The following is a 14,138-nucleotide window of genomic DNA, read 5'->3' as shown; positions in this document are numbered from 1 at the left end:
CAGAGCCAGCTCAGAACCGACCTCTTTTGAGAACCGAACGTTACATAGTCCAGATTCCATTCCAGTGTGAACTAATCTAATGCACCAATTAGTGTTTTTTCCAACCGCCAACAGACTTTAGAAGAAGGAGAAGGTTACGTAGTGGAAGTTGAGGTCATTTCCACTGGAAAGGAATCAACCCCGACTGGGTGCAACTGCTTTTCGTGCTTGGTTTTAAAATAAATGTTCAAGTCATTACATTTTTCATCGGAAACTTTCAGAGAGCTTCTCGCTGATGCTGCGTTCACTCACGTTTTCTCAGTGGCAGAGACTTCCCATAGTTGAGGTTGGCTGCGGCTCAGGAGATTGAGGTCGTCCATAAACCGGGTGTGTCGGTGGTTCGATCCCGGGCCATTCAGTTCCCAGTCCCTATGACGTTTCTGATGGTTTTAGGGATTTATTTATTTTGACTTCTTTTATAACAACTATAACAATAAAATCTTAAGTCAAATCCCACTTGCTAGATTTTTACTTTACTCTCATCTCATGGTGTCATCAAGAAGGAATTTGGCAAAAAATGTTCTGCTGCTAAAATAAAAAGCCAAGAAAAACACCGGAAAGGGAGTCGTGTGCCTGGTGTCAGTAAACGTGGGCGTTGTGTTTGTGCACGGGGACTCCTTCAGTCGTCAGCTGGCTCTGGCAGCGACTGTTTGAAAAGGCCTCGCTCACTCTTGGCCGTGTGGTCGCCCTTGGCTGCTCAGTCGGTGCTGTAAGGGAACGAAGATGTGGGGCAGCTTATTTGTATTTTTGTCTTCACGTGTGGTCTTAACTCTGACATTAAAAACATAAAGGTTCTGTCATTTTGTGTCTCGAGATCTGCAATTCAAAGATTCAGTCCTCAGCCTGGCAGTGAGGCCATCGACAGATAGTGGCACTAAAAACACCTCCAGCCTCAGCGGCCTGTTCATCTTGTTCTTTTTATCGGCACCAGAGAATATTGTTCGACTCAAGACAAGAATCAGCCTTGACCACATAATGGCCCTCCAGTCCCACATGTTGGAAGCTGCTGCAGCCTATAACCGGCGGCCCCATCCATTTTTAATGGAGTCTAATTGAAGTCGACAAATCGCTGCTGCCCAGCCCCTCCTGTGTTCCCACCACAGGAAGTAACATAAGCCCGAACAGCTGTTTCAGAACACGGAAACATACACACGCTGAATGTTAAGGATGTATAAAGTTAATGTCATGAAAGTCTCCGAGGATTAACACGTGTCTCTGCTGCTGCTCCTCAGGGTTGGATCGACAACTTCAACGGGCCGAGCGGAGTCTTTATAGCTGTAAGTAGGAAACGTTGCTCACGTTTAAACACAGTTTTTAAATCCCGTTAAGACACTTTTGTTCTCGTATCAGGCCGGTAAGGGAATCCTGCGCACCATGAGAGCCAACAACGATGCGGTGGCTGATCTGATCCCCGTGGACGTGGTCATCAACCTCACTCTGGCTGCCGGCTGGTACACGGCTGTACACAGGTCAGTTAACAGAGGCACAGATTCGTCCTGAAAGAACCTGAACCTCACATCTCAAAACTAGAACGACACTCAGCGCTAGAATCCAGTGTGTAGTTTGGATCTCCACAGTAGAAGAACACGGCTAGTTTGAAATACACTGTTTATGTTGTTTTGAGGACGGCAGCTGTAATTATTCAGTGTCTTCTAATACACATAACACTGTACTGCTGGAAAACCATTAAGTTCTGTTGAGCCTTATTCAGGCATCCTGGTAAAAGGTTCAAAAGTCGGACAAGACACAATTTAAAAAGACAGGATTCAAATTTATGATGGTCTGCAATCTTCAATTTACTGGAGCAAAATTAAGCAGCAGAATCATGAAATACTTTGAGACCCAAGTTACATAAAATACACCGAATATCATTAGAGATATCACGCGGGTAATAATGTACATTGTTGTGTTATATCAGTGTTTATGTATCTGACAACTTGTACTTATTTTTTAGAAGGACAGCAGAAAAACAGAACAATCAAAGTTAAGTATTAAAGCCCCCTTGGAAATTATGTGTTTAAATTTAAATTCAGTTATCCCTCAGTTTCCCAGCCTTTATGTGTTTCCACAATCTTGGTTTTTAATTTATGATCAAACTTTATAGTCTATTTGCTCTGTGTTGTCAGTTAATGTAGACTAATGTGTTCTTATCGACCTCCTCCCACCTTGCAGACCTAAAACAGCTCTGGTGTACAACTGCACGACCGGCGGCATCAACCCGTTCCACTGGGGAGAGATCGGTACGTACACTCCCTGTGGGTCGTCTTGCTCTAAGGGAGCAGGGCGCCATCGCTGCAGGCGGACACTTATACGCCAGTTTCGTCTGGCAAACCCACAATATTATTGTGGGTTTGCTCTCATCATCACAAATAAATACTCCAGTGTTGTGACATAATGTCCTGGTGATATGGTTGTGGTGTTGGGTGTCAGGGGCCTTGTGGTGAGTGACTGCCCCCAGCTGGCAAGAGACGGAAGATGGATTTAACACTGAGGGAGTTGAGTTAGGGTCATAGATAAAGACACATTTTCTTCTAATGAGGTGGTTCTGTGCATATTAGCTTTTGTCTGGAAACTGAGACTAAATAGGCTTTGATCGACAGAGTAAAGGATGTTAAAAAGAATTCGAAATGAGTTTAACATTCAGATTTAGAGACTAGTGCACAGCAATGCAATCAATAACAGACCAGACCCTTTGTTTTTATCCTAACTGTTCATTCTGAGGTGGGGATGGAACGATGGAGCGATGGGAGAGTGAAAAGTCAGTTTCCCTCGCAGCGGTCGTCACGTACAGTGGGATTAGAGGCTTTGGATATCAGGCTGGCCCGATGGCAGGGGACCCTCTCTTTCCCGTCAGATTAGCAAACATGTTCCCTTTTGCAGAGGAAATTGCCACCAGATGGCTGCGAGCGGGATTAGGCCTCATCGCCGCGACTCCCCGGTTACGAAAGAGGAACGGTGGACTCTAATCTGACCGAATGAGAGCGAGCAATGAAGCTAATCGAGAGCGAGCGGATCAGAGGAGACGGGAAACAACAAACAGAATTAGTGTTTCTTCTCTTCGTATGATATTAAAATGATAAGCAAAGGAGGAGGATCAAGTTCCTTTGTCACTCGCAAAGAATTCTGGGTACTCTAGCCCAGTTTTTTCCTTTCCACCGCTGTAGTGGACGTCTGCGGGCGACTCAAGGTTAGCGGCGCTCCTCCCAACCGGGCTGCAAGGAGCCGGACCACAGCTGGCTGTCACCTCGGATCTGGTCACGTCGGCCCCTGCAGCCGCCACCACGTATCTGTTGCCATGGAAACAGCCGGTTGCGAGGCCTAGTTTGCGTGCCGCGTGTGATGTAATGTGTAGTCACATGGGCCGCTTTCTCTGTGTCTGTGGATGACTGATGCTGGAGGAGGAGGAGGGGGGGGCAGCTCAGTGCTCGGTGGGGGGGGGGGAATGATCGAGGTCGGACGTTTGATCCTGGAAGTCATGATCCCGCAGACGCTGCAAATCTGTGCGTTTGTTTGTCGGTAACTTGTGTAACATGTGAATTTGCTTTAAGAGATAAAGAAAACTCCATGTTGCATCATGACATCACCACAGGACTGAGTCCCAGCATGTGTCTGGATTCACGTCACAGAGCTTAACGTCCAATCATCTGCTAAATATGCACTGATCTTTGAAGCCAAAAGGTCGTTAAACAACACTCACCACTGCTCTTACAATGTTTCCTCAAGCTCCTCTCACGGTGTGGATAGAAGAATATTAAATCTCCTGCATTATTAAAAAAAAAAGTAAAGATATGTTTAGGAATTAGGCCGTTACTGAAAGGACAAAGTTAAACAGTGATATGGAGAGAGAGAGAGGAGAGAGAGGAGAGAGAGAGAGAGAGAGAGAGAGAGAGAGAGAGAGAGAGCAGGGACGACGCTGATCCTGCGGCCGAGGATTTAAGACTCTGTAAAGATTCAAATTCAAATTTTAGAAAGACTATTTATTTAAACTACATTTTGTGTAGTGACTTCTTATCTTTCTTTTTCCTGCAGAGCACCACGTGATGTCGTCCTTCAAGAGGAACCCTCTGGAGCAGGCCTTCCGCCGGCCCAACGCCAACATCACCTCCAACTACCTGATCAACCAGTACTGGATCCTGGTCAGCCACAAGTTCCCCGCCCTCCTCTACGACCTGTTCCTGCGACTCACCGGACAGAAGCCACAGTAAGACTCCAAAACGCCTGTTGTGCTTAAGACCTAAAGTAAAAGTTCAGCTGTGTCGTAACCTCCGACCTTCTCTCTCGCTGCAGGATGATGCGCATCTTTAATCGTCTGCACAAGGCCATCGGCCTGTTAGAGTATTTCAGCAGCCAGGACTGGGAGTGGAACTCGGAGAACATGAGCATGTTGATGAATCAGCTCACACCAGAGGACAAGAAGGTGAGGGTATCCACGGACTGAGGAAATACAACAAGTGTATTTGCTCATAATTCATTCTCTGATTGGTCATAATGAATAATTTTCCTTTTGATACCTTGAATTATTAGGACTTTTACTTCAAATTAATAATTTACTTCTAGTTTCACTTTAAATTATCAAAGTTCTTTATTCACTGAAATAAGTTTGCTTCTTCTATTTGAACCCGATGACACTGAGAATATCATCAACTGTTCTAGCATTAGGGAGCCCAGTGCTCCACCTAGTGACTGAAAGAGGTATTCAACTTTATTTCTTGACTTCGGTATCAACATGTCTTATTTCTTTGTTGCCTCTCGCAGACGTTTAACTTTGACGTGCGTCAGCTGAACTGGCCCGAGTACATCGAGAACTACTGCATCGGCACTAAGAAGTACGTCCTGAACGAAGACATGTCCGACATTCCTGCTGCCCGGCAGCATCTGAGGAAGTAAGTCAACTTTACATATTAAGTGTGATGAGTCTATTGAGTCTAGTTATTATTTATTATTTGTGATCCATCATGTTTTTACATTTTCTATCTAAAGAAAGTAGAAATTTACCCACATATACATATTTATATTTTACTGTACAGACCAGATGTAGAACTCATAGGCTTCTTGTTTTAACTGTGTCTCTCTCCTGATTTCCCAGACTGAGGAACATCCGCTACACCTTCAACACTCTGCTGGTCGTCTTCATCTGGAGGGTGTTCATCGCCCGCTCGCAGATGGCCCGAAACATCTGGTACTTTGTGGTCAGCCTCTGTTTCAAGTTCCTCTCATACTTCCGTGCGTCCAGCACCTTAAACAACTGAGTCCCCCCCAGCAGGACATGGTTCCTTCGGTGAGGATTATGGAGGCTCTCTACGTGTGGGGGCTGCGGTCGAGTGAAGCACTCAGGATGGAGTTGAGACATCTACTAGCCATGAATTATTTGTTTTATTTTGGAAATCCGTCACCAAACCCCGTCCAGAAAAAAGTGTTCACTCATTTCGAACCCTCTTCTTCTCAAAGTGGCCAATTATATATGCAACAATAAGCCTTCTGTGTGATTTCTACTTTCTTCTCCACCACACAGGCTCCATCCTCTTGAATCTCGGTACGTTGCCTTTTGCCTTGTGATGATTTCTTCTTTTTTTTTTCATACTTGAAATATAGCAGTGCTTCAGTGGAGGACAATTTCTACAAGATTATTTTGGTTCTCGGTTTTTTACTGTGGGGAAAGCCACTTCCTGTCTTTATTGATGCGCAGGTGATTTGGATATCTGTACGTCATGCATTATGTGTATCTACTGCCTTTTTAAGATAACACGCACACACACACACACACAACTGACTAGTGTTACCCGTCTCAAGGCCAATCCACACATTACTGAGACCAGTATTAAAGCTAAAATCCAAGACAACCGCATCACTAGATACGAAACATACAGATCTGCCGTCTTTCCTGCTGTTGAGGTCGTCACTTAATTTACCGTCACACGATTCTGTCTCCGAACGCTCATCCACTTTTTGCCTGTTTGTACAGAAGTTTGTACTGAAACTAAGTTTACTACTTTTACATCTTTATACTTGCGTGCAAAGGCTAGTCTGATACGTGGTAGACCTTGGCAGTGTATTATATATAAATAAGAGTACATCAGAGTTGAGTTTATTTGTATAGCCCAGTGGGACATATTGTACAGTGTTCCCCACTGTTTCCAACCGAGCGCCGCGTTTCTAAGACAAACAGATGAAGGACACATTTCTAGAAGCGTTCAAGAAAAAATATATGTAAGTAATTACCCAGCGATGTTTTAAAACCCCAGAAGCTCATTTAACAACGATCACTTCTGTACTGAAGGTATTTCCACACTTCTGGTCTCTTCTAGCTTCCTGGTCAGAAACAGTGTCAGCTTTAGAAATGTTTTTTTTTTTTGTACAATTTACAGAAACATTTCTTTCATTTAAAAGAGTGAACTTTGACCTTTCAGGAAATAACTTCAGAACAGAAGTGGTTAAATAAGGTTCTTGGTTTTCAAACTATCATATTTTAGAGAAGGTGAACACTGCCACAGTGACTCAACTGTAATGCTAATACACCGCTTGAAGAAAAGAAGTGAACACTTATATCACCAAGTCAGATAAACTACAGGAATTTCCATCTGTCCATTTAGGAAGCACAAGTGATTGTGAATCGATTTCACTGCTTTGGTGCAAATAAAGTTGCAATGGAGGCAAAAGCAAGACAACCCCCCATAAAGGGAAAGGTTTTACATGTGGTGTCCACAGACAGCTTCTCTCTCCTCATCCTTCCTGACTGATTCTTCTCTAGCTTTGTGTCCTTCTAGTGTCCTTGTCACTACTGGTAGCATGAGGCGGTACCTGCAGCCCAATCAGGTTGCACAGGTAGTCCAGCACATCCCTACGTGCAGATGTGTGATTTAAGTGTTCCCTTCATTTTGTTTTGAGCAGAGTATATGAAAGCTGACGGAAGCTATGAAAGCTTGTTAAATTCTGCTACAAGCTTGAGCTTTTCCACCTCAGCTTCATGTGTAAGAAAAGACGGATCTTTGTAAACCAGCTTTTGACTGCGAGTAAACAGGCCGGAGTCTGGAGCCTTTGTTGTTACTGATTGCAATATAGACTCTCATCTGGTTAGAGGGAAAACATGATGTGTTTGCAAGTTAATATACAAAACAAAAGTAGTGGGCCGAGTATAGAGCCTTGAGGGACGCCTTACCGCAATTGATGGATGGGCTGCTATTTTGAAGCAAGACAAACTGCGATCGATGTCTGGACCTAAATCACAAGAGTGACAGATTATATACCCCCAGCCCCGCCCCCTGTATTACAACCTCGACGTCTGTATTACAACCTCGACCCCTGTTTGGAAAATCTGTAAATATCTGAACTTGCATATTATTCTTATAGATTACCCAAAAACTTTATTTGACTGTAGATTTCTTTTGCGTGGTGAGTGACTTCACAGGATTCCACCACAGAGCTTCCGACAGAGTCTACCAGAAGTGTTAAAGTGTTACTAAACAAACTGTACGACGTTGTACAGGTTGACTCTTGACTGAGTACAAATACATAAGTTATGAGCCTTTATGGGAGAAAAAGGGACAAAACTAAATAAATGTTTATGCAAACATGTCTGTGGTGTAACCGTGGTTTACTGTCCTTAATTTCAGAGGACGGTGAACCAAACTGTCTGCAGCAACGCCTGTATGAACTGGTTTCGTCAGAATTGTTGTCACGGAGCTACAGGGCTATTGTAACGGCGGCGGCATTGTCATGGAGCGTCAGGAAACCCGAGGGCAGGAGCTAGTTTACCGTATGTTAACAAAACAGCAACACATAATCAATAACGTCATGTTCTTCTTTCTGGTGTCATTTTGCAACATGTCTGACCACCTGTGTTCCCGGCTCAGACATCACGTCATTCAAGTCTGCTTGGCAAAACTGAAATAAAAAACAAGAGAAAAAGAAACCGTGTGATGCAGTCCATTCAACTCGTCTTCTACCTCACCGTGTATTTTCTATTCACAAATACGACAAGAGTTTAAGTTTAATAATTGTAATAAAGATTCTCAAGCTATTAAAACTAAGAGTAAGCCCTTAACAATAACCTCACTTTCTATAGTTAAAATAGAAGTTGTGACCTTAAATACTGGATTTACGTCTCTACGAGTTTATTTGTATAAAGACGATAATATGTTGTCTTCCTGAAACTTTTAAATCAAATCAAAGCTCTTTATTTTATTAAAGACGGAATTAACCAAGTGCAATTTTTCTGATTAATGATTCCATAATTCATATTTTTCCACAATCATCATCCTCTTAAAACGTAACTAGCATCATTTCATGTTCCAGTTTGAGATCCAAATCTTTCCAGAGATTTGCTGATATAAAACCAATAGAATTGTTAGATTGAGAATGAATTTAAACTTTAGCAGTGTTGGGATGATGATGTGTATTTTGTGCTGCTGCAAGAATTGAAAAAATAAAAGCTCACAACATTTTTAATGAAGCACCATCATAACATGGAAATAATGTTGAAAACACATGTATGACTGCAATGGTCTGAGGTGGATTTGTGCAATTATTCATAATAACAGAACAGAAAGATTTGGCTTTTTCAAATACACAATGTCATGACAAATACAAAAAAAAACACAATTTCTTACAAACTGAACAACAATACATAACAAGACCTTCTGCAGGTGTTTGTCCTGCAGTCTGAAGCTCACTGAGAAACAGCTACTCCTCAGGAACGTCGTCAGCCAGCAGAGGGACGAGGTGATTGTTCACATTGTTCATCTGGTTGTGCACATCCTGGAACAGATTTAAGAAAATCTATTACGATTTCTTTTTTAAAGTTTAGTCTAATTTAATACAGAGACAGAGCAAGTAATTATTCCGATACTGAGCTGAAATATAAATCAATATCAGATGGTATTTTTGCATCTCCACTCACCTCTCTGGGCCGGTAGCCTCCCAGTTTAAAGCGACAGCAAATCACATCGAAGCAGAAGCCGACAAACCCGTGGAGCATCCCTGTAAAGAGAGAGGGAACACAACGGTAAATATAAATTCATTTTACTTGTCAAAATGAATCCTTCGTGCCACATATGCTATACACCTATGATCTGAATTGAGAAGACTATTGACTTGAGACTAGCCCTCAGTCGAGCTCACACCCCCGCCATGGCCCAACACTCCCTTTAAATTCAATCAGGCTTTCATATTGCAAACACTCATGGATATAAGTCCTCTGTATCTAGATCCATCAATTATTCCCTCAGATATTGGGGAAAATGTGTTAAAGAAAGTCATAAAAACATTCCTAGATCTTCTCCTTTGTACAGATCTGTGTCAAAGTGTAAAGAGTTCTTTCCAGAGATGTTATTGCAGGGTGGAGTGGACTCGCCTGTCGTGGAGAATATTCCCCCGATGATGCCGCAGAGTCGCACCAGGAACTGCCACAGTGGCATGTGCTGCTCGCTGACCGTCACCATCAGAGAGCTGGTGTCGTACTTCAAGAAGATGCCGGAGACGCCGTGACTGCCGGCTGCGTGGTTTATCAGCCGCTCCTGGGAAACACGGAGTACAGGGTTCAGTTCATTTGGATTTAGTTTTTCATTTCATTTTCCTGATTCACTCACTCGCTCAGTGACAGAAAACTGGTGTGTGTCTGCAGAGATCTTGTGCGTGTTGAGTTTGGTCGGCACCACGGTGATGAAGTACTGGAACATCTGGTTGTCTGGGGGCAGAATCACAAGGAAAGAACCATTAAACATTTAACTAATCTGTTTTTCAATAGATTTCAAGGAGAATCAGTATGAAAACAGTTTTTTTGGGTCAATACTTGTATCGACGCCTTATTAATCCTGCAGTAAACTCAGTTCTTATCCTCTGAGGTGGGAAAGCACTTCATCACGTTTTTAATTCTCTCCTGCAGCGACTCACGGTTAAAGGTGATTTTCTCTGTGCCGTCCAGAGGATTGATGATGCCCGGGATCTCCTCGCCGAAAGACAGATGGTCTATTCGATGGGAGAAGTTATACGCTGGGATGAGAAGAAGTTTGAGGTTCAGTGAAGGTGGAAGAGGAAAAAGTTTGGGCTGAAAAGTCAATTCAGAGCCCTCAAGTGGTGAATAATGGCACGTTCAAGATTAGCTGATTAAGGTTAAGTTAAGGTTAAGGTTAGAGTTAGGTTCAGGGAAAAGGTTAGAGAAGTACTATGGTTTGTATTAAAGTCTCTAAAACGATGGAGAGCATAGAGGATAGGTTCAATAATATATAACAACAATCTGATGATAGTAATCTTATTATTATAGTTTTAATCTTACACTAGAATAATGAGAATAATCGTGAAGAAAAAGAAGCAGATGCAACATTTAACGGTTTTATTCTAATTAAAGTTCATTTCTGAATCACACATTTCATTCAAATATATAATATACATGAGACAGGCGTGTGGAACTCACTCTCATGGCTCACGAAAGCTGCGATATGGGCGTGACCCTGCGGATGGTGAATCGGCCTGAAAGAGACAATAAACACGTGTTAAAAGACGAGTGTGGAGGACGACTCTGTGACGATGTTCATAAAGATCAAACAGCTGCATGATGATGATGATGATGATGATGATGATGATGACGATGATTCGCTGCCTTAACATGGAGCTGAATCAGTTTCTTACTTCCCCACAGTGATGTGCAGATTTCCTGCCACCTTGTTGACGTACATGTGTCCGTGTATCCTGCAGCCATTGAGCGGCTCTATAGATGTATCCTCCCTACACACACACACACACACACACACACACACACACACACACACACACACACACACACACACACACACACACACACACACACACACACAGAGAGAGACACATTTATTAAGCACAATATGATATAAGAATAATGTTTCTGCACATGTGACACTGACCGTGGAGGCAGAGCGGTGGGAGCTCCTTTCAGCAGAGTTTTGTACAGGACTTCCTGAAGAGCGTGTTCCTCTCTCAGTCGGCTCTGGATGAGGAGCAGGGTCCTGAAAGTAGGTTTAAAAACTGTCACTAACTCAGTTGAAGTACACGTCCGTGCAGAGAAACTACAGGTGGGATGTGGTTACACAAGATTTCTGGGTTGTTACCAACGTCTTAGTGCTTGAGAAACTAGCTCAAAAACTGAATGAAGAGGGTACAGTATCTGGATCGAGCAAATCTGAAGAGTTCCTTCAGGTTTTATACCAAGACTCACTAAGGATCTTTCATAGCTGCTAATTTAGAAAACACACATCCAGACGGTGAACTACTGCTCTGGAGCTGGTAATCAGGTGCTTCCTTAGTGATTTCATGGATTCTCACCTTTGCCACAGTCTTTGTTGAGGAGTCAGGTCGAAAATAACCTGATCAAACACAGAGAAACAAAACGCAGCAGTGAAAAGCAACATTTCTTAAAACTGGAACGAAAACTCTGCAGATAAAAGTGTGTGAGACTCACAGGTTCGTACTGGAGGCCGCTGGATGTGATCATGGTCTCAGCCAGATCCAGAATATCTGCTCCCACATCTGGAACCAGACGTTAATAACTTAACTAATAGATCAATATATCATCACTACGTGTGTATAACTGGTTTCTGTGTGTGAAAGCAAACAAAGGTTAAAAAACTCACGCTGGCATTTCATGGCAACTGTGATGTCGATGTTTATTCTCAGTTTACTGTGAATGAGTGAGAGTAAGTCAGTTCTACGATAACATCCTGGTCGATATTATAGTTATAAGCAATGCAACATAAACGTAAAAACGAGTTAATGTGTAATTTATGTGAACATACCTGGAAAAGTCTTTGTCCACTGCGTATTCATATTTCATCCACGTGTCTCGATAAACAAAGAACTCCAAGACGGCGAGAAGAGCCATCGCACAAAACGCTATCAGCGACACTGTGGATGAGACACATCAGTGAATACAGTCCCTCATATCTTTAGTATTATTCATATTATATTCATTTCAGAGGGCTCTCCCACCCGTCCCCCCCGACGCTGACGTCTCCACGTAGCTCTCCGACACTTTGGGGAAGGCGTCCAGCTCCCTCACCAGGCTCAGAGCTTTCCTCCTGGACAGACGCCTCATGTTCGGGTTCAGGACGCGTCGCCTCCTCCTCGTCCTCCACCGACAAAACATCAGAGCACATCAGGGTTACAGGCAGGATCTGACCTCTGACCTCTGACCTCTGACCTTATTACTGCTCATATTGAGGATGCAAATATTCACATTAGGGGGAAAACAGTACTTCAGTTCTAGAAGAATACTAGATTTGATATTTTTATTTTCCATCAGACAAACAAATGCGATGCTGAGACAAATGAATATTTATTCTTTATCAGAAATATTGAACAATTATCAATGATTAAATATCAAAATATTTGGCTAAAACATTTAATCGATAAATCAGTTTGCTCAGATCTAATATCATCACACCATCAAAATCTTACCCATTTATCACAAGGTTTTAGTATTGGTCTAAACATCATAACATATTATTGCTCTTATATCCCGTGATCATATAAACTGAATTTATGGATCCCTTCAAATAAACGACACAGAAAATGACAAATACGAAATACAAATAACAGACACAAAGAACATCTCTGTATAAATATAAATATAAATAAATATACAGCACCCCCCCACCCAGCACCGTTCATTCTAACATGTTATGATCATGCAGCACATGTCTACCTGTGATATCATGTGTCGTCATGTGTCATCACGTGTTTCAGTGTTTGGAGGATCCTCACCAGTTTTCATCTTGTCTCTATTTCTTCATCATGATGCCAGTTACTCACGGGGGCGCGCGGCTCTCTTCCTTGTTTGGGGGATTAAAACGTGACGTCAGAGAGTGCGTAAAACGTGCGCGCTCAGCAGGAAACGCGCAGCGAGCAGTGTCGATACCCAGTCAGCAGGGGGCGTGGTAACACAAAACTAGTAAATAGTGATCAAATAATATTTGATCAGTGTATTTCTTGAACATTTTTAGAAATTAATTAAATTAAACGTTAAACTATCTATATTAGAACTATATTATATTAATTTAACAATTTATTTGTCTGTATGATATTATATTATATTATATTATATTATATTATATTATATTATATTATAATTTGCAGTGTAATAGTAGAGGTAGATATCTCTGTATAAATCGACCTGTTACACTTTGCCCTTTGCAAATACAAGTTGCATCACTTAACAATAAATCAATTAAATTGAACCATTGTCATTGATAGCATTTAAAGCTCAATCCGTGCTTTCCCAGGTAAATTCATCGGGTCTTTTTTATGTTTGATGATCCCAAGGTTTGTTTAAGAAGTAGAAGTTGTGCACGTTCATCCATCAGCAGTGACACAGACACACCTTGAGAACCTCTGACCTTCACTTACAAGGATTTTCCTACGTCGTGCTGCACCTTTAACCTTTTTACTTTTTTCTCTAATGTGTTTCATATCATTAGTTGATGCTCGTGCATGTGTGGATCTTCATAGTGTGCAGCCGTGCTTTCAAATCAATAATGCTTTCAGATTTGCATGATTTAAGATGATTTAGGATTTATGCACTTGGCCATTTTTGGACTGCTGGAGTCTGTAGAGTTTGTTTGCAGTGAGACTTAAGGCAGAATTTTGTTCAGATGATTTGCAGCTTATTTAGTTGTTGTCTTTCTGTGTAATATCTGATATAAGTCGGCCTGTTACACTTTGTCCTTTGCAAAGAGCTGATACAATTCCATTCAGACTATATAATAGTGCAAACCACAATCAATTTAAATCTGAAACCATGCTTTTCCAGTTAAATGTAACTGGTCTTTTCTGAGGTTAATGATCACATGTCTGCTCTAAGAAGTAAAAGTTGTGCACATTCATCCATCAGCAGTGACACAGACCCATCTTGAGAACCCTCTGACCTCCACTTACAAGAGGCAATTAACTTCCAGGAGCAGTGTTTACAGGCATGTGTGGATCTGCACACCGGAGGGGAAGCTGCTGGACTGACGGGAGAGAGAAAAGCTCATGTGAAGACATGATAACAATCAGTTACAACCAACTGGTGAGGTGCAGGCTACTATTGTCACCTGAGGACAAAGGAGATGTTTATGTCTTGCTGCAGGCCCAGA

At 42.2% G+C, this 14,138-nt stretch overlaps 2 protein-coding genes across 8 annotated transcripts in view; one reads left to right on the top strand and one right to left on the bottom strand.

Moving 5' to 3' along the window:
* si:dkey-97m3.1 (fatty acyl-CoA reductase 1) overlaps nt 1–7,948 on the top strand; it is a 39,497-nt gene extending 31,549 nt beyond the window's left edge. For 2 of the 4 annotated variants that reach the window (XM_035147559.2, XM_035147558.2), the window contains exons 6-14: nt 1,272–1,316; nt 1,390–1,508; nt 1,994–2,023; nt 2,212–2,279; nt 4,069–4,240; nt 4,327–4,456; nt 4,795–4,922; nt 5,126–5,228; nt 7,650–7,948. In XM_035147559.2, the coding sequence (XP_035003450.1) occupies nt 1,272–1,316; nt 1,390–1,508; nt 1,994–2,023; nt 2,212–2,279; nt 4,069–4,240; nt 4,327–4,456; nt 4,795–4,922; nt 5,126–5,228; nt 7,650–7,736 (882 nt within the window). In that variant the 3' untranslated portion in view covers nt 7,737–7,948. The remainder of the gene's footprint in view (nt 1–1,271; nt 1,317–1,389; nt 1,509–1,993; nt 2,024–2,211; nt 2,280–4,068; nt 4,241–4,326; nt 4,457–4,794; nt 4,923–5,125; nt 5,229–7,649) is intronic. The other 2 variants (XM_035147561.2, XM_035147560.2) reach the window with 2 other exon arrangements.
* Nucleotides 7,949–8,462: 514 nt separating this feature from the next.
* Nucleotides 8,463–12,849, bottom strand: LOC118101591 (endoplasmic reticulum-Golgi intermediate compartment protein 2). 4 transcript variants are annotated; one of them, XM_035147502.2, is made up of 14 exons: nt 12,710–12,849; nt 11,995–12,143; nt 11,802–11,910; nt 11,640–11,686; nt 11,468–11,535; nt 11,332–11,372; nt 10,914–11,015; nt 10,663–10,758; nt 10,448–10,503; nt 9,928–10,026; nt 9,624–9,721; nt 9,389–9,551; nt 8,936–9,015; nt 8,463–8,793 (listed from the first exon to the last, which is right to left on the bottom strand). In XM_035147502.2, exons 2-14 carry the CDS (start codon nt 12,098–12,100, stop codon nt 8,719–8,721), a joined length of 1,140 nt encoding a protein of 379 aa, XP_035003393.1. In that variant the 5' UTR covers nt 12,101–12,143; nt 12,710–12,849; the 3' UTR covers nt 8,463–8,718. The 4 variants fall into 4 exon arrangements, with proteins under 4 accessions (XP_035003393.1, XP_035003395.1, XP_035003394.1 ...); XM_035147504.2 differs by having other exon boundaries at nt 12,065–12,143; XM_035147503.2 differs by having other exon boundaries at nt 11,995–12,134.
* Between the last annotated feature and the right edge of the window lie 1,289 nt (nt 12,850–14,138).

This window comes from Hippoglossus stenolepis, chromosome 22 (genome assembly GCF_022539355.2).
Source record: "Hippoglossus stenolepis isolate QCI-W04-F060 chromosome 22, HSTE1.2, whole genome shotgun sequence".
Lineage (NCBI taxonomy): Eukaryota > Metazoa > Chordata > Actinopteri > Pleuronectiformes > Pleuronectidae > Hippoglossus > Hippoglossus stenolepis.
This window is presented reverse-complemented; position numbering and strand designations above follow the sequence as displayed.

Bases quoted from the DNA above. Each gene is read 5' to 3' on its own strand.
- LOC118101591 (XM_035147502.2), bottom strand. From the start codon at position 12,100: ATGAGGCGTCTGTCCAGGAGGAAAGCTCTGAGCCTGGTGAGGGAGCTG. The intron at 10,504-10,662 runs GTAAGAAACTGA...TGTCTCTTTCAG, and splicing joins CTGCACATCACTGTGGGGAA to GCCGATTCACCATCCGCAGG. The intron at 10,027-10,447 runs GTGAGTTCCACA...TTCTCATCCCAG, and splicing joins AGCTTTCGTGAGCCATGAGA to CGTATAACTTCTCCCATCGA.